Genomic DNA, 20407 nt, shown 5'->3' with positions numbered 1-20407 from the left:
AATGTCAATAGTACCAAGACACTTCGCAAACCACTTTTGACACATTCCATCGGTCACAGCACCTTCTCCACACACTGCGCAAATCTGTTTTTGTGTTTCAGTTGTGTTTTGACCTTTCTTGAAATAATAAAGCATAATACACCAAAAATGTGTATTTTCTTCCATCTTAATTATTAACATGACTGCACAAAAACTCACCAATTTTAATAAGCTTTTTTTAAATGCACACTAATATGACAGCTGTCACGATCTAACAGAATTGTTTTGAATTTAGTTAAAGACAAATAAACGCTACTAGAGACTCTTATGGAAAAATGTAATGGACTTTTTGGCCAACTCAATATGATTTAGCAGATCTTAAAATACTCGTTAACTTGTAGTTAATGGCAAGATAGGAACCAGTAATATTGTGTTGCGTTTTTTAATTCCTAACTAAAGATAAAAAGTAATTCTCATAGTTTCCAATAAATTGAGCTTTTCTTTTTCCAGGGGTTGAAGCAGAGGAGTGGGGTAAATTTCTTCACACCAAAAATAAGGTAATGACACAATATCATGAAGAAATAACACATTGAAAAACTTTTTGTACAAGCAGTTGATAATTTAGTTGCTTATCATTGGCAGTGTGGTGTGTATCTTGAAGCTGCTCTTCCTTGTAAAATAAAGCTTATCTTAGCAACATTTCTAATCACAGTAGTTTATTTGGAAAATACTAAGTTGAGCCCTATGCTCTCTAATTTGGAGATTCTTTCTTTTTAATTTCATTTTACAGTTATAGTTGATGTACGATGTTGTATTAGTTTCAGGCATACAATATAGTGATTAGACATTTATATACCTTATGAAGTGATCGCCACGATCAGTCTGGTTGCCCACCTGGCACCATATATAGTTATTATACACAACTATATATATATGTATTGTATGATACAACCCAGTATGACTGACTATGTTCCCTGTGCTGCACTTTGTATCCCTGTGACTCTTTTTACATGGAGATCCTTAACTCTTGTGGGATCAGGCAGCCTGGAAAAGTTCAAGGCTGTAATTATAATATAAACTAATTCTTGACTCATAAAAATATATGTATATATTAGAATTTCTTTACTAATTCTCTGAAGCAGATCTATAGATATCCTTGAAATTTATTAACCTCCCCACTTAAGAACTTTTTATCTTATTTTGAATATCATCTTTTTTTGTTTCAATAATCTTTAGCTTTACACAGATTTTGATGAAATTCGACAAGAAATTGAGAATGAAACAGAAAGAATTTCAGGAAATAATAAGGTAGGCATCTTTTTAAAGTTAGAATGTATAAACATTAGTAAATCTATTATTCAGCATATTTTGATATAATGTGTGGTGAGCATTGTAAATTCATAATCCTGGTCTTTGACCTTAATGGAGTATATTTTCACAAATATATTAAAACTACTTAAAATCCCTTTTGTTTCTTAGAGCTTTTCCATACTGTTAGATATTTCATTTAGATGTTTATTCTTGATCTTAAAGGGCTCTATACTGAGTAAGGCTGGATTTTCTTATGAATGCAAGGACAGAGAAATTAAATATTTTTATTTCAGTGAATATGAAAGGTACAGTCGACCCTTGAACAACAGTGGGGTACTGGAACATCCTGGCACTCTGCATGTTTGGATTCCCAGTTGTGAAGTTGAACCTTGAAAAGCATGGGTTTGAACTGTGCAGATCAGGTGAAAAAATTCATGTGTAAGTGGAACCAGGTAGTTCAAACCTGTATTATTCAAGAGTCAACTGTAATGTTAGAAACTTTAATTTAAAAAAATTATTTATTATATTTTATCCTCATCCAAGGATATGTTTATTGATCTTAGAGAGAGGGGAATGAGGAGAGGGAAAGACAGAGTGAGAGCAAAACATCAATCAGTTGCCTCCCCTAAGTACCCTGACCCAGGCAGGGATAGAAGCTGCAACCTAGGTATGTGCCCTGACTGGGAATTGAACCTGCGCCCCTTTGGTGCACGGGATGACGCTCCAACCACCTGAGCCACTTGGCCAGGGCAGCAACTGAATTATTTTCTTGTTTCCTAAGATTGTGGGAATTTAAGATAAATTAGGTGTCTAAGATACCCTTTATCTTGATACTATCAAACTTCCTCCTTAAATCATTGTTTTCTCTCTCTCCTTTATTCCTATTACTTTTCTCTTTCTTCCTTTCCTTTTTATTTAACCTCCATTCTTATATTACCTAGAGGCACGTTTAATCCTACAAGTGGGAGCTAGCCTAGTACTAATATTTAACAAATATTTATTGAGCCCTTTTACCTGCCAGATGCTGTGCTGGAAAGGTTATTTCCTGATAGACATTTTTGGAGCCATGTTAATTTTTATGCCTATGCAGGTTATTTCTTTCTTTTTCAGTGATTGACTCAGCTTTGTTTATTACTGAACTCTATTGAGGTTGGTAACCTTTGAGTTACCGCTATTGCTGCCGTATGTTCTTGGATTTCTAACGATTGGGTTGGATAATAGAAGAGTGGCAGGAAACTAGATTAGCTTGTCCTCAGTCCTGTAATTGTATTAGGGATAATTTTGACTTTTGGGATGTTATTAATTATAACACCAGTCCGAATTAATCTTTCCTGTGATTCCAGCGGATTTACTGAACTCAGGAATCGGTGGCAGTTTTACATAGTACTAGAATTCAGAGTGAATATGGCTGGCAGTTCAAAAGGAAAAGGTTTTAGTCACAAACTGAATGCATGAAGGATAGAGTTCCTATACAACCAAGATGTTTAATTTATGGTGGGGATATGTTATCTGCAGTGTCCAAAAGATGAGAAGCCCCTACCCTCAAATCTTTGGAAAAATCTTTCCTAAATCACATTTATAATAAAGTATATGATACTTCGATCTTTAATGAATAATTTTATATGTGAAAATATGTAAATGATTTCATATGCCTAACATAAAGCCTTAAAAGATTTGAAATATCTGTGAGATTGGAGTTGCGAAGGCTTTTGGGAAAAGCTTTGTATTGGGCATGATAAGGGAACACCTGAGAAATATACAGACGAGGTAGGTATGCTGAATATTGTTGGCCTGTAATGACTTTGGAACAGTGGTGTGTTATAAATAGAAAAGTAGTTCAGAGTGATCTAATATAGCAAATATATTTGTATAGAGAATTCAGAGTAAAGGACGTTCCAATAAAGCTGTTTGGGAAATTGGAATTTTGAGTGGGTTAATGAAGGATGATATAAGGTGGATAAATACAGTACATTTTAAGGGATAAAGAAGGGTGTGTAAAAAAGACCAATTATGAACATTTCATAACTACATGTGACTTTTTACATGTAGCTAACTCAACTCTAAATCTTGTACAGGGCTAGTAGTGAAGGGCCTGTGTAATAATCTTAGTATAGGGGAATGAAAAAATAGGGGTATTTCACACTATCCAGAGTCTTAGTGTTCATATACAGGGAACTGGAGATCCAGAAAAATTTTCTGAGGGATCTCTTCCAGATGCACTCTTGCTACTTGATAGTCGAAGATTAGGAACCAAATTGATTTGGATAACTTGTTTACTTTCTGAGCTCAAGATCCTCATAAATTTGGATAGCAATACCTTATTCTTTTGTTCAGCACTGCCTACTAAACATATTTAAGATACGGTATCTGCTTAGAATCAAGAGAAAACTGAAATAATACAGGGGAAATAAATTGTGAGTATTATTGGTACAGGGTTCGATAGGATTGTAATGTGTTCTATCCCTTGCTGCTTCACTTTCCATGTGTTTCATCAGGTTTTGATTGTTGAAATGTTTTAGGGATCATGGTTTAATTCATATTTAAAAGCATCTAATGTCTATCTACTTGAAATGAGGTTTACCTTAACATTTTTATATTTCATTGACATTTCAGTGTGATTTTAATACGATATTTTAAAACTTATTTATAGGGAGTAAGCCCTGAACCAATTCATCTTAAGATTTTTTCACCCAATGTTGTCAATCTGACACTTGTGGATTTGCCAGGAATGACCAAGGTAAAGAACCATCATTACTCACTGTGGCTGTGTTTGTTTTCACGTGAACAAATGTGGTTTTTCCTCACCCCTATATGAGAATAATCATGTATGTATGCATGCATGCATGTATGTATTTGTAATCAGCTCGATCTGTTAGCAGCATTTGATACAGTTGAGCCCTTTCTTCTCCTTGGACCGCTCTTGTCTTCCAATTCCACCTCTACAGGGTTACTTCACTGGCCACTCCTTAAAGTCTCTTTTGCTGGTTTCTTATCTTCTCAATGTCTAAACAGTGAGTGTCCCAGAGCTCAATTTTTGGACCTCTTGTTAAGGGAGCACATTTAGCCCCTTGATGATCTCATCCAATAGCATGGCTTTAAATACATGAGTAACTATGCTGGCAGTATTCATCAAGTATCTCCAGACTTGTATGTCCATCTCCAGAATTGTATAGCCAACTGTCTACTTGACATGTACAATCTTGATGTTTAATACCCAATTCCTGACCCATTCCTCAACCTGATTTGATCCCTCTGTAATCTTCTCCATCTCAATAAATGACAACTCTATTTTACCAGTTGCTTGGCTAAAAAGTTTGTAGTCACCCTTGATACCCTTCCCATACCCTATTCATGTCAGCAAATCATCCTGGCTCCTTATTTTTAAAATATGTACTTCTCCCTCATCTCCTTCATTTCAGATCTTTCTCTCAAATGTCATTATCTGAGTGAGGTCTTCCCTGATCACTCTGTTTAAAAGCACAATCCAATTTAAAAGTATAACTTTCTCTAATCATTGTGTAGCCTTCAGTTCTGTTTTCAGGGTAGGCTTCATCGCCCTACTGCTACCTAGAAACTATATTTGTTTGTTTATTATATGTTTTAACCACTAAAATACAAACTCTACGAAGACAGGAATTTTGGTCTTGTTTTTATTCACAACTGTGACATAATCTGCCATGTAGAACAGTTTCTGAAATACCATAGGGTGTGAATAGATAATTGCTAATTCAATGAATGAATGAATTTGTCTCAAAGTAATTAACATTGACCAATCGTTAACATGGTAAACTTGATATTTACAAGAGATACATTTTGTAACTTTTATCTATTACTGAATTCCTATATACCACTGTCGTATATAGTTTCTTTTTAACTGTCTATAAATGGAGTAATACCTATAATCTGTGGATTAAATGGGGAAAGGGCTGAGTCAATTTTTATTACTAGTTTCTTGCTCATCTCTGTTTGGTTCAGGTGCCTGTAGGTGATCAACCTAAAGATATTGAGCTTCAAATCAGAGAGCTCATTCTTCGGTTCATCAGTAATCCAAATTCCATCATCCTCGCTGTCACTGCTGCTAATACAGATATGGCAACATCAGAGGCGCTTAAAATTTCAAGAGAGGTAGATCCAGATGGTAAGGACAGATGTTAATTTTTATTGAGATGCTTGGTTAATACTGGTAAATCTACTTCCTTTCGCCCTGGCCAGGTGGTTGAGTTGGTTGGAGCATCATCCCATACACCAAAATACTGCAGTTTTGATCTCCCTGGTTGGGGTGCATACAGGAGGCAGCTAATCGATGTTTCGCTCTCATATCAATGTTTCTTTTTTCTCTCTCTCTCCCTTCCTCTCTTGCTAAAATCAAAAAACATATTCTTGGATGAGGCTTTAAAAAAATCTATTTACTTTCAAGAAAGTACTTTTTAATTTTAAAAGGAATAGCTCTGGCTGTTAATACATTGTAAAAATAATACTTCACTCTTTTGCTTATAGTTTCAAATAGAAATTCTGGTGGAAAAATAAGTTTTAATAGATAAATTTCTGTACAGGCTAGGCAAAAATACTTCACCATAATGTCCATATTTGTAAATGGTTACCTAATGATTTAAAAATAAGATGGTTTTGCAAAGCCATCTGTATTGTGTATTGGGCTGGCCAAAAAGTCCGTATGGTTTTCTCCATAAAATCAAAGACACATTTTTTCATTTTCACCAATAACTTTATTGATTTGGATATTTTGAGGATGTCAGCTATCTCCTGCATGGTATAACATTGATTGTTCTCAGTTAGTGTCTCAGTTTGATTGCTGTCAACTCCAACTGGTCTACCTGATGGTGAGACACTGTCCAGCCAGAAGTCAACAGCACAAAACTTTGCAAACCGCTTTTGACATGTTTGATCAGTCACAGCACCTTCTCCATACACTGCACAAATCTTTTTTCTGTTTCAGTTGCCTTTTTACCTTTCTTGAAATAATAAAGCACAATATGCCAAAAATGTCGCTTATTTTCTTCCATCTCCAATATTAAAATGGCTACACAAAAACTCACCAATTTTGATGTTTTTTAAAAAATGCACACTGATATGACAGCTGTCACAAGACAATCCAACAAAATTTTCGAATGAAGTTACAGACAACTGAGTGCTACTAGAGCACTCTAGTTCCACCTTATGGAAAAAACCAAACGAACTTTTTGACCAACCCAATAAATAAAAAGATGCATTTTTGAATGGCTGATTTCTGAGAATAATTAACTCCAACAGTAGATAATTGTAGATTATTTATATTTTAGTAGATAATTATGGAACCTACATTCTTCCGAGGTACGAAACATTTAGATGTGCTCAAGGAAGAGGGGATTTTTAGAAATAAAGGTAAAATCCTTTTATGAAGCATTTGTAACCCAAGGGTTAGTTCAGACTGTGGGTCAGTGTATAATACTTGACTAATTCTATAGTGTGCATCTCTTAATATATATATAAAATACCAGCTTGTAAGAGAGTAGTTAGTATTGCCGCTAAGAAATACATGTTTTGCTCCACACAGGAGACAATTTTTTTTTTAACTTGAGTATTTGGAGGGTCAGTGGGCTCTGCCATGGTTCTTTGAAGAAGAATTTCAAATAAAAATTTGATAAGAAATATTAGTCCTAAGACTGCTAATTAGAATTCTCATAAACGGACATTAACATTTTTTTTATTTCAAGTTTTTAAGAAACTTTTGCCCTGGCTGGTATGGCTCAGTGGATTGAGCACCGGACAGCAAATCAAAGGGTCACTGATTCAATCCCCAATCAGGGCATGTGCCTGGGTTGCGGGCCAGGTCTCCAGTAGGGGGGTGCGTGGGGCAACCACACATTGAAGTTTCTCTCCTTCTCTTTCTCTCTCCCTTTCTCTCTCTCTAAAAATAAATAAAATCTTTAAAAAAACTTTTATTAATGAGTAATTAATGTTCATTTTAGATTTAAATCAAAAGATAAACTATACCAAGAGATTTATTTTTATTTTTTATTTGTAGCAAACTATTAAGCATTTTATATGCATTAATTATAATTTAAACAGATCCTTGAGCCATAAATATGATCATACTTTTTAAAAAAAGATTTTATTTATTTTTAGAGAGAGGAGAAGGGAGGGAGAAAGAGAGAAGCATCAATGTATAAGGGAAACATTGATCAGTTGCCTCCCTCACACACCCCCAACTGGAGACTGGCCTACAACCCAGGCATGTGCCCAGACTAGGAATTGAACCAGCAACCTTTTGGTTTGTGGGCTGATGCCCAACCCACTGAGTCAGACCAGTCAGAGCCATACTTTTGATCTAGAAATCTTAATAGAGTAATATATTGTTAGGAAGTAATACAATCTAGTATTATTTATAGTATCAAAAAATTGGAATCAACTTAATAAATGACCCACAGTAAGAATGATTAAGTAGATGAAGCTAACAGAATGTGAAATCATTAAAAAGGATGATTTTGTAGATTTGGAGCAAATAGAAAAATGCTTTTAATTGAAAATGTCATATGTAAAATTGGACACTAGGCAGAGCAGCAGCTGGAACTCTCATAGTTGCTGGTGGGAATGGTATAGCCACTTTGGGAAACAGGTTGTCAGTTGCTTAAAAAGTTAAATCAGCAGTTCCACTCCTAGGTAATTAACCATGTTAAAAGAAAACCCATGTTCATATAAAAACCTGTATGCAAATGTCTGTAGTAGCTTTAATTGTAATCTCCTAAAACTGGAAATAACTCAGATGTTTTCAAATGGAGAATGAATAACCAAACCATAGTACTGGGTTGGGCAAAAAGTTCGTTTGTTTTTTTCTGTAAGATGGCTCTAGTAGCACTTAGTTGTCTTTAACTTCATTTGAAAATTTTGTTGGGTTGTCTTCTGACAGCTGTCATATCAGTGTGCATTTTTTTTTTAAAGATTTTACTTTTTAGAGAGGGGAAGGGAGGAAGAGAAGAAAGGGAAAGAAACATTATTGTGTGGTTGCCACTCATGTACCCCCTACTTGGGACCTAGCCAGCAGCCCAGGCGTGTGCCCTAGACTGGGAATTGAACCAGAGACCCTTTGGTTTTCAGGCCGGCACTCAACCACTGAGCCATACCAGCCAGGGCTTAGTGTGCATTAAAAAAAAAAAAAAAAAAAAAAAACTTAGCAAATTGGTGAATTTTTGTAGCCATTTTAATATTGAAGATGGAAGAAAATAAGTGACATTTTTGGCATATTGTGCTTTATTATTTCAAGAAAGGTAAAAAGGCAACTGAAATAGAAAAAAGATTTGTGCAGTGTATGGAGAAGGTGCTGTGACTGATCGAACATGTCAAAAGCAGTTTGCAAAGTTTTGTGCTGTTGATTTCTGGCTGGACAGTGTTTCACCATCAGGTAGACCAGTTGGAGTTGCTCTACCAAGTCCAACTTTGGTAGTTTGGTCTACCAAACTGAGACATGAATTGAGAACAATTAATGTTATACCATGCAGGAGATAGCTGACATCCTCAAAATATATAAATCAATAGTTATTGGTGAAAATGAAAAATGTGTCTTTGATTTTATGAAAAAGCCATATGGACTTTTTGGCCAATGCTATATGTCCATACCACGGAATACTATTCAGCCATAAAGGGAATGCACAATTGATACATGCAACAACACAGATAATTCTCAAATGCATTACGCCTAGTGAAAGAAGCCAGATTCAAAAGGTCATGTGTATGATTCCATTTATATAACGTTCTGGAAAAAGCAAAGCTAGGATGACAGATGGGTTTGACTGGGTAGTGTAAGAAAAATTGGGGATATTGGAACTTTGTCTTGAGGTGGCACTGATAATAACTCTTTCCATTTGTTAAAACTCATAGAACTGTACACCAGGAACGAGTGAATTTTAAACAGATTTTAAAATGCATATTAAAAAGTTAGCCCTGAGAGCTAATAAAAATTTTTATGTGAAATTAAAAAACAATACATGATTAAAATTAGACTTTAGAAGTATTCATAATCAAAGGTTAGAAAAGCATTTTCAAAATGATGAGAAGAGGTAATCTTTGGCAGGATTATAGATAATAATTCTTTATTCATTCTTAAAAGCTTTATTTACTGGGTCATTTTTTTTTCTTTTTTGCATTTACCAGGTCGCAGAACTCTCGCTGTAATCACTAAACTGGATCTCATGGATGCGGGTACTGATGCCATGGATGTGTTAATGGGAAGGGTTATCCCCGTCAAACTTGGAATCATTGGGGTAGTTAACAGGTTAGCAGTCAAGAATGAGATGAGGGTTGCAGCATTTTCATTTCAAAGCAATGTGAATTTTTAAAATGAGTGTGACAGAACAATGTCCCTATTTTTTCCCCTTTTACTGTAATCTTGGTACTGCTAAAGTATTCATTGCTGTAAAGAGAGAAAAGAGATTCATGAAAACCTCTTGTAGGCAGTAGTCTTCAAAGTAAGCAGTGCCACAAAATGGAAGGAAACTTAATGGCTAGGCTCGAAATATTCCAGCCTATTATGTTATGTATGAAGATGGCATAAGGGGGGAAAGTATTATATAATTTATACCAAATCAAGAAAGTGTTTGTTAAGGTGGTAGGACCTTAATAGATTGGTTTAACTCCTAGCTTTCGTGATTCCATATAATTGCCAAGATGTGACTTGGAGAAATATTATTAAACATATCCTAATTATAAATAGCTGGTATTAAAAACTGTGGAAAGGAAAGGGTGTCTAATTATGTTTTAGATACTCTACTGTGATCAATTTTCAAATGGTATCTCTTTGAACCCTTATTACAGCATCCCTGAGGTAGGAGTTGATGTTTATTTTATGAACAGAAAACGCAAGTTACACATTTACCAAAGCCACATGACTGGTTAAAGCAGGGCTAGGTTCAAGTGAAGATCCCTCTTAGTCCAAAGCCTTAATAAAAGTCAGAGGCACTGAACTGGTCACATGGGTCACAAAGCAGGTATAACGTGGGTTTAAATGACCCCTAATATTTTGTGTCTCAGACCTTTTAAAATTAAAATGTTTTTATTAAGTGATATCTAAGATCCATTACAGCTGTCTGCTTCTATTCATATGTCTTCCTACCTCATCCATACTCCAAACTTTCTCTTTAAATTCCCACTATTGCTCTTTTGAGGCAAACAGGTGGTATATTTAACACTGTTTCATTTGTAGATGACTGCTGTTCAAGTTAACTCCTTAATTATTTTTGCTAGAAATTAGTTGCCTTCCCACAGACAAAATTTTTTTTCACATGTCCATCCCTTTTACTTAAGAGGGTGCTTATAACTGTAGTTAATGATAATGAGGAGGCCTAAACTGTTTAGGCTTTACTTATAAGTCACATGGTTTGAATCTTGGCTGAACTACTTAATATGTGACCTTTGGTAAATTGGTTAATCTCCCGGAGTGTGGGTCTTTACTATAAAATGGGATAATGCCTACCACAAAAAATTATTGTGGGAATTAAATAAAATGGTCCATGTTAGGCATTACGAACAGTACCTGGTCCTTCTACATCTACATCATCATCATCATCATCATCATCATCATCATCACCATCACCATCCAAGGTGCATAGAGGACCACATGGACTTCAGCTGAACATTTTTATTATTTTTCAACTGCAGGAGCCAGCTAGATATTAACAATAAGAAGAGTGTAACTGATTCAATCCGTGATGAATATGCTTTCCTTCAAAAGAAATACCCATCTTTGGCTAACCGAAATGGAACAAAGTATCTTGCTAGGACTCTAAACAGGTAATGTTTTTTATCCCTTGGAAGGTAATATATTTTTTGTTTGCCAGTAGGTATGTGAGACCTTTCATTTTCAGTTCCTTATATTTTCATAATGTTCTTGCATGTACAACTTCACTTTTTGTTTCTTATACAGTAGGTTCTTGTACCATAGATGTCTGTTTTTATTGGGGTGGTTGGCATTAAATATCATGTAGTCTAGGAATGCCGAAGTGAATTTTAAAATGTCTGAATTACTGTGACATTCTTGAGAGTCATTTACTTTTGCTGATAGTACTAGATAGCTGATGACTTCAGTTACACTTTGGATTTCAGGAATTGAATTAAAATTTATTTTCATATTTGTTCTTAATTTAGTGTGGCTTTTATTCCTATTCATAAAGGTAATCTAAGCTATATACCTTAAATTCTGAATACCTACAAATGGTAGAGGGACTAGAATACCTTTCTAGGTAATTTATAAATGAATGAAGTTAAAGCTGTTTTTACTTTTGTCTTATTCCCTAAATAAATTAAAGGCTGATGGACTTGGATCTTTCTAAGATTTTCACTATGCTGAGGACCCATAGTAAAAGATATGTCAGAAAACAAAATTATGTAGGTTAAATTGGTTTGAGTAGCTTACTTTCTCTGAGGTAACTGCAAAAATTTAAAATAATTTTCTTCAATTTGTTATTTATTCTGTAGCAACTGATATAATTTGATGGGTTCAAGGTAAATATAAAAAGTATTGACCAAGACAGCTTCCTTCATGTCACTTTTTTCCAGACTTAATTACCCTCTAAGATTGCATCAATTTCCTGCCAAGACATATTATTTGACAGGTTTCCCATTATTTGCATTTTTAAAATTTGACCTGTTTGGTTCTTCAAAATACACAATTTTACTTTCACATCCTTCCTTTTTAACCTGTGTTAGGTTACTGATGCATCACATCAGAGATTGCTTACCAGAGTTGAAGACAAGAATTAATGTTCTAGCTGCTCAGTATCAGTCTCTTCTAAATAGCTATGGTGAACCTGTGGATGATAAAAGTGCTACTTTACTCCAGCTTATTACCAAATTTGCCACAGAATATTGTAACACTATTGAAGGAACTGCAAAATACATTGAAACTTCAGAGCTGTAAGTAAGAAACTTCTCTGTCAATTTGACTACTGGATTGATAGGTTACTTTATCTTTTGTTACAGTGACAGAGGTATTCTGAGATTATCTGACTGATTAGTTACCTGTAAAACAGGAATACTATTTTGTAGAAATGGTAGGATGATATCTGATGTGTGTTAAAATTCTTTATAAAGTATATAAAGTACTGTAAAAATTTCAGACATTTTTTTCCTAAGACTTTGATAAGCACTTAAGAATATTTCATAATTTAACTTTTAAAATGCTTGTTGTATCCTGGCTGGTGTGGCTCAGTGGATTGAGTGCTGGCCTGTGAACCAAAGGGCTGCTCGTTCGAGTCCTAGTCGGGGCACATGCCTGGGTAGCAGGCCAAGGTTCCCAGTAGGGGGCACACGAGAGGCAATCACCCATTGATGTTTGTCTCCTTCTCCCTCTTCCTCGCTTCCCCTCTTTCTAAAAATAAATAAAATCTTAAAAAAAAAAGCTTGTTTCTTTAATATGCGCTGTATAACTGTTCATGAAAAAAATAAAATAGATAAGAAAAAAGAATAAAGCATAAGGACAAAATTACTTTTAATTCCATCATCCAGAAATAAGACCTGCTAATTTTGGCATTAACCTAGATATTTTTCTCTGCCTCTATAAAATATAAATATGCTTGTATTGCCCATCTTTAAAAACAGGATGCTATACATGTTGTTTTGGAATCATTTCTTAAGTCAACATGTCACAAACAATATTATACATTTGTAATATCAATCTTAAGATTTACATAGAATTTTATTTTTAGATGTTATGATTTGTTGAGTCAGTCCCATACTGTTGATAGTTTGTTTTCAGTTACACACAAATATAAACAGTGTTGTGATTGACTGTCTTTGAGACGTGTATCCAAGTAAGCCCTTAGGATAAATTCCTAGAAGTGGAGCTACTAGAGCAAAGGATGTAACATCCTCAAAGTTTCTTATTATTGTCATACTATTAGTAGGTTTACTATTTTGTTATTTGCAGGACATAACAATGTCCATTTCTCTAAACTCTCTTAAAAAGATCTTTTCATTTGAAATAATTTAGACTTCTGGGAAGTTGCAAATGAATCTGCAGAGTGGTCCTGCTCACCTTTCACCTTGTTGCCATCTTATATAACTGTAGTACAGTAACAAAGTGAGAAAGTAAAATTTGGTACAAGGCATAGATCTTACTCATATTCACTAATTATACACATATTTGTGTGTAGTTCTTGGGATTTTTAAAAAGATTTTATTTGTTTTTAGAGAAAGGGAAAGGGAGGGAGAAAGACAGGGAGAGAAACATCAATATGTGGTTGCCTCTCACATGCTCCCTACTGGGGTTCTGGCCCACAACCCAGGCATGTGTCATGACTGGGAATCAAACTGGCGATGCTTTGGTTTGCAGGTTGGCACTCCATCCACTGAGCCACACCAGCAGGACATATTTTTTTTTAAGATTTTACTTATTTTTAGAGAGAGAGTAAGGGAGGGAGAAAAAGGGAGAGAAACATCGATGTGCAAGAAACATGGATCAGTTGCCTCTCACACCCCCCCAACTGGGGACATGGCCTGCAACCCAGGCATGTGCCCAGACTGGGAGTTGAACCAGTGACCTTTCACTTTGCAGGATGATACCCAACCCACTGAGCCACACCAGTCAGGGCAGTTCTATGTATTTTTGTGTGACCCTAGTAGCCATTTTTGTGATTTAACTCTATAAAGTGATAAACTACTTAACAAACTAATTGTTGGGTGGTTATAGGTATGGCATATTGAGGGAAATAAAGATTATTAAGATGAGCCTTTAAAGAGTTTAGTGAGTGAGGTAGGTAAAGGTAACATGAGCCTTGGTTAGGTGGCAGAAAGTATAATCAAGTATTTTTATTTATGTACTTCTTATTAAATATACTACGTAGCCAGAAAAGTGCGTATGACATACATGGAGTTTTATAAGTAGATAATAAAGAAATTATCTGTATGATCACCTCCTCAAGCCTTTAGAATACTGAAGAGAGAACCATTTACATTTCTTCCAGGGACTGAGAGGGCTCCCTGGTTAAAAATGCATTTGCGTTGGGCCCTGAATAGAATTTGGGAAAGCAGTGAGTAGAAGAGTGTTTCAGGCTTTGGAAGAGCACAGAACAATCCAGGATGCATTTAGAGAATAGCACGTACAGTGATGGGACATAACAGGATAGTCAGGCATGAGAGGGTCTAAGAACAATGTTGTGAAAAGTTGATCATATTTAGAATTTAGAGAACTTCTTACTATAAAAAATACTCTTGGTCAGAGGGGTAACTGTTTTAGAAGGATAATTCTGGCCATTATGAAAATTATTTGAAAAGGGAAAGGCTGGAGGCAGAGAGACCAGTTACTGGTAATTTTAATCATTTTTAAGTGTATAATTCAGCATCATTAATTATATTTACAATATTGTACAGCCATTAAATAGTATCTATTTCCAAAATTTTTCATCACCCCAACAAATACTCTGTATCCACTTAAGTAGTATTTCCTTGTTCTCCCCTCCCCCAGCCCCTGGTAATCTCTAATTTACTTTCTGTCTCTATGAATATGCCTGTTCTGTATACAGGGAATCATATCATAAATGTCCTTTTGGGTCTGTCCTGTTTCACTTAGCATAGTATTACACTTGAACCTTTTGCCTAGAGTACTCTAAGGAAGTAGTGAATGGCAATGGTGACAATAGAAAGGGATTATTTGGGGAGTCATAAAGGTATTTGTAGAATTCAGCTGCACTTGAATCAAAAAGTAAAAGATAACACTAGCATTTCTTATCATTAAAATAAGAAATACAAGATGCTTAGTATGTAGCCATTTAATATTTTTTAAAGCAGGAGTATGTAAACTGTAGCCCATTGGTTAAGAATGATTTTTTTGTGTGTTTTTACATGGTTAAAAAATTTTTAAACAAAGAAGATTCAAACTTTAGTGTGCATAAGTTTTACTGGAACACAGCTATGTTTGTTTATGTATGATATGTGGCTGCTTTTGTGCTCAATGGCGGAGTTAGCTCAGTAGAAGAAAACTAGGGCCGACAAAAGATGCTTAGTAGTTCTTAGAATTGATGTTTCCCGGCAGAACAGTTACTCTGCGTGTGTGTGTGTGTGAGAGAGAGAGAGACACACACACACACACACACACACACGAAGGGGGGGGTGGGAATAGGGAAAGCTTTTAATGAAATGACTCCTTTCCCCATTTAAGACAAATATCAGAGAAACTGGGTCACAGTGGAGTTGAGGACACATGGAAATGGGAACAGTCTAAGTGTAACTGTTTATCTGAGACTTTCTCAGATGATGAGTCAAGCTTAAAGCTTATAGAAAGACTTCTAACTTTCAGCTTCTTTTAGTAATACTAGACAGCATATACTTCATTGTCATTGCCTTTCAGATGCGGTGGTGCTAGAATCTGTTACATTTTCCATGAGACTTTTGGAAGAACCTTAGAATCTGTTGACCCCTTAGGTGGCCTTAACACTATCGACATATTGACTGCCATTAGAAATGCTACTGTAAGTATGTTCAACTCACAATTTTTTGAAATGAGGTTAAACCTTTATTTTTTTTTAAACCCATATTGTACAGCTTATTATTTTGCACTTATACCTGAAATTGGGAAGCATTTTCATGAAAAAAACCAAAATGATTTATTTTAACCTTTGGGAAGAACTAAAATTATATGTAGCTATAAGAACTCAAAATTGAACATTTTTAGGGTCCTCGTCCAGCTTTGTTTGTGCCCGAAGTTTCCTTTGAGTTACTGGTCAAGCGGCAGATCAAACGTCTAGAAGAGCCCAGCCTTCGTTGTGTTGAACTGGTTCATGAGGAAATGCAAAGGATCATTCAGCACTGTAGCAATTACAGTACACAGGTATCTGGGAAATGTAACAGGCTTCATTCAGATTAAGTACTAAAAGACACGAGGTAGCAGTTTCACGGGGAGGGAGGAAATATATTAAATAAAAGGGGCTAAAAGTTAAAATATGCAGTTCCTTATCTAAAAGTGATTTGACATAATATACTTAGATGTAGCTTCCAAATCTAATTCAGTATTTTCAGTAATTATTTAATTTCCCTTTAAACAAAATGGATTGTTTTTTCTTTCTTCTGCCATGTAATAGGAGCTTTTGCGGTTTCCTAAACTTCATGATGCTATAGTTGAAGTAGTGACTTGTCTTCTTCGTAAACGGTTGCCAGTTACAAATGAAATGGTGAGCTATTTTTTCACAAATCATCACTGTAATTGTTGTACAGCACTATGATTAGAGTTCAGGCATAATGTTTCCCAATGTATGGGGAAGGAAAAAAGTGGATTTCAGTTTTATTTCGAAGGAAACTTCAATAATTCCGATGAAGTGTATTTTTCTTCATATTTTAATCATTGTTGGTCTGCAGCCACAGGTTTTCATGAGAAGGGAGTTACTGAGGTTTGTGAATAGCTTTGCTGTTAATGCTGGAACACTGATCTAGTGGCCAATCAGTTTTATCTTTAGCCCCGGTAAAGTGAGCTTGGTAGCAAGCTCTTATTTTAACTCCGATGTACATCAAGATACTTTGGCCATTTCTACAGTTTGCATGTTTGATGACCTAATACTTTAGTATCGTGGTTGCTTACTTTTGCGTGTTGCTGCCGTCCTTAAAAATAAAGATGCTGCAATTTCTCCTCTTGTCTCTAATTGTTGTCTGAGGGTTTTTTTTAAAGTATTTTGTATTGATTATGCTATTAAGAGTTTTCCCAAATTTTCCCCCTTATCTCCCCTCCACCCTCCCCCCCAGTCCTCCAGCATTCCCCCCCACTTAGTTCATGTCCATGGGTTGTACATATAAGATCTTTGAGTCCTCTGTTTCCTTTATCATTTATCATCTCTCCCCATCTATTTTATGCTTACTAATTATGTGCTTCTGTGTACCTTTCCCCTCCCCACTGAAATCCCTCCATGTGATGTCCATTTCTCTGATTTTGTTCCTGTTGTGGTTGCTTAGTTTTTGTTTTCGTTGTTTTTCTCATTTGTTCATAGTTGTGAGTTTGTTATCATTTTACTGTTCATATTTTTTATCTTCTTTTTCTTAGATTAGTCCCTTTAACATTTCATATAATAATGGCTTGGTGCTGATGAACTTCTTTAACTTGACCTGCTCTGGGAAGCACTTTATCTGCCCTTCCATTCTAAATGATAGCTTTGCTGGATACAGTAATCTTGGATGTAGGTCCTTGCCTTTCATGACTTGGAATACTTCTTTCCAGCCCCTTCTTGTCTGTAAGGTTTCTTTTGAGAAATCAGCTGACAGTCTTATGGGCACTCACTCCTTTGTAGGTAACTGTCTCTTTTCCTCTTGCTTCTTTTAGGATTCTCTCTTTATATTTAATCTTGCGTAGCTTAATGATGATGTGCCTTGGTGTGTTCCTCTTTGGGGACAACTTCTTTGGTACTCTCTGGGCTTCCTGGAAGTCTGTTTCCTTTGCCAGATTAGAGAAGTTCTCCTTCATTATTTGTTCAAATAAGTTTTCAATTTCTTGCTGTTGTTGTTCTCCTTCTGGCACCCCTATAATTCGGATAGTGGAACATTTCAGGTTGTTCCAGAGGTTTGTAAGACTCTACACTTTTTTGAATTCTTGTTTCTTCATTTTGTTCCATTTGGATATTTACGTCTTTCTTTTGTTCCAAATCGTTTGACTCGTAGTTTCCTTCCTGTCACTGTTGGTTCCTTGAATATTTTGCTTTATTTCACTTTGGGTATCCTTCATTTGCTTTTTTATTTTTCGACCAGGTTCAATCAGTTCTGTGAGCATTTTGATTACCAGGGCTTTAAATTCTCCATCAGATAGGTTGGTGATCTCTTCTTCTTCACTTAGCTGTCTTTCTGAGGCTTTGCTGTGTTCTTTCATTTGGGCCATATTTCTTTTTCTTGGCACAGCTGATAGGTTGTTCAGGGGGCAGGGCAACCCTCCTTGCTGCACTGTGGCACTGCCTGTGGGGGAGGGGCCAGAGAGGGAACAGTGGGGCCAGCCTGCTTGTCTCTAGTGCACTTGGCAATGGACTCTCCTGTGACACTGGGAGTTTCTCTCACTGCGGTGACTGCCGTAACCCACAGCCACCTCTGAGTCCCCTTAAGTCAGCCCTACCTGCACAGCCTGCTGCCTTGCCACAGCCAGCCCCGCCCCCATGGTCTGCCGTCACCCTGGTTTTTCTGAGTTGGACCACCTGGTCCGCCGCCTTACCAGTCTGGTTGTTCTGGTTGATTTTTTCTTTAATTCCTTGGTTGTCAGAGTTCCATGCTGTTTGATTTTCTGGTGCTTTTGGTTGTTTATTGATTTTAGATTGGTTGTTATCCTTCTTTTAGTTGTGTGAGGAAGCAAAAGGTTTCTACCTATGCCTCCATCTTGGCCAGAACACTGAGGTTTGTTTGTTGATTTCCTGCATTTGGGTCCTTGGATCAGGATGGTGAGCCCCAGTGGAGGTTTATTAAGAGGACAAAACCATCCTTGGAAGTAGAGGGTGTTAAGTGCTGCTGCTTAGTTATTTCCCAAGCAGTGATGACCCCCAGATGCTCTCAGGGTGTACCTGCTCATGTCACAGAATAATCCCTGGATTTCATTTGAACAGATCCTTTTTACCTGGTTCTTGACCTTGTAATGCTATTCTGATTTGTTTTAAAGAAGTTATTTTAATCTCTGCAATGTTGGTGAAATTAATTTCAGCTTTCTTTTTTGATTATTGTCCACTAGGATTTTGAGCCACATTTAATATATATAAACTAGGTGCTTCATAATTAATGTCACTTTGTCATTACCTCAGATCTTTAAATGTGTCCTTCATCTAAAGTTAACGTCTTTATATTTGATTTTGAGGTGTTTTCTTAATGTTGAACCTAACCTAAAAATTTGACGTGGAATAATGAATGATCTGAGGTTTTAATACCAAACTGGCAATAGCTTTGGAACTTAGATTTGCATAAGGTAGATAAGGTGGTAGACAAAATCCACCAACTTAATGTCATTTCCCCCCTTAAAAATGCAATCTCAGATGCTGAAATGGAATAGTTCAAAAGATAGAGCAAATTATTACAATATTTGGCATAAGATTTATCAGTTTGGGTATAATTATCAGATATTTATTGAGGCATCAGTTTCCTGTAGTGTCTTGTTTAGAATTATCTGTTAATAAGTGTTATATATATAATTTCCTAAGGTAAAATTTGGTTGATAAATTTTTATAGCCTTACTTTTTTCCTAGGTCCATAACTTAGTGGCAATTGAATTGGCTTACATCAACACAAAACATCCAGACTTTGCTGATGCTTGTGGGCTAATGAACAATAATATAGAGGTAAATATAATTTGAATGACCTTTTTTGAGAGACAAAAATCTGTTACAACTCAGTTACATCAAATATATTGAGCATGGGATGACTATAAAACATACATGTACCATATTATTGTCTGTTACATGCTAAGAAGTATGCCAACAGCATTATATTCTTAAATTTGATTCTCAAAACTTCCTGGATGAATTTCCTGTTCATGAAACTGTAACTCAGACTCTGCTTATGAAACTAACTCAGAGAATCCGGGATGCATTTAGTACGGAAGGACTGCCTGGCTCCATTCCAGCCTCTGGTGTTGCAGTTTATTCAGGCTGAAGTGCGTGAAACAGTGTTTAACATTGTTTTCATTCGGCTCTGAAAGCTGTAAAGGAAACATTCTAAGAATTACCTACATTATAGTAAATTTGGAAAAGTAGAGTACTCTTTTTACTGGGGTGGCTGCATTTCATGGATCTTTTTTTTTCCATTTGAGGTTAATGTTGCAAGTTTCGTAAGATCTCAGATGGAGCCAAGGCTCGTGGATAGAGCAATTTATCTGATGCTATTTTTTCTCTGCCACTTTTATCCAAGAACAGTACATTTTTCTGCTACTCCTTAATACAGTAGGACCTCAGAGTCCCCTTCTATATCAAATTTCCTCTTGTGCATATGGATGGAAAGAATATTATAAACATGGAATTTGGGAACTGGAAGGGACCCTGGGTTACCGACTGCAGCCCTTTGGTTAAACTAACAGATGAGGAGCCTGAGACCCACAGACGGTAACAGCTGTTGCTTTAGTGCTTATTTTGCTGGGCACTGTTGGAAGAAACAAGCGCCTTCTCTTTAACAGGTACAGGGAATTGTTTGT

General features: G+C 36.0%; 1 protein-coding gene across 7 annotated transcripts in view; it reads left to right on the top strand.

Annotated features, from left to right (window-relative positions):
- DNM1L (dynamin 1 like) overlaps window positions 1-20407 on the top strand; it is a 42892-nt gene that overhangs the window by 15574 nt on the left and 6911 nt on the right. For all 7 annotated transcript variants that reach the window (XM_053921647.2, XM_024575477.4, XM_024575475.4 and 4 more), the window contains 11 exons: window positions 490-536; window positions 1216-1287; window positions 3941-4027; window positions 5266-5428; window positions 9436-9556; window positions 10939-11070; window positions 11986-12192; window positions 15623-15743; window positions 15947-16102; window positions 16353-16442; window positions 19467-19559. In XM_053921647.2, coding sequence (XP_053777622.1) covers window positions 490-536; window positions 1216-1287; window positions 3941-4027; window positions 5266-5428; window positions 9436-9556; window positions 10939-11070; window positions 11986-12192; window positions 15623-15743; window positions 15947-16102; window positions 16353-16442; window positions 19467-19559 — 1289 coding nt within the window. The remainder of the gene's footprint in view (window positions 1-489; window positions 537-1215; window positions 1288-3940; window positions 4028-5265; window positions 5429-9435; window positions 9557-10938; window positions 11071-11985; window positions 12193-15622; window positions 15744-15946; window positions 16103-16352; window positions 16443-19466; window positions 19560-20407) is intronic.

Source organism: Desmodus rotundus, chromosome 3 (assembly GCF_022682495.2).
Source record: "Desmodus rotundus isolate HL8 chromosome 3, HLdesRot8A.1, whole genome shotgun sequence".
Lineage (NCBI taxonomy): Eukaryota > Metazoa > Chordata > Mammalia > Chiroptera > Phyllostomidae > Desmodus > Desmodus rotundus.
This window is presented reverse-complemented; position numbering and strand designations above follow the sequence as displayed.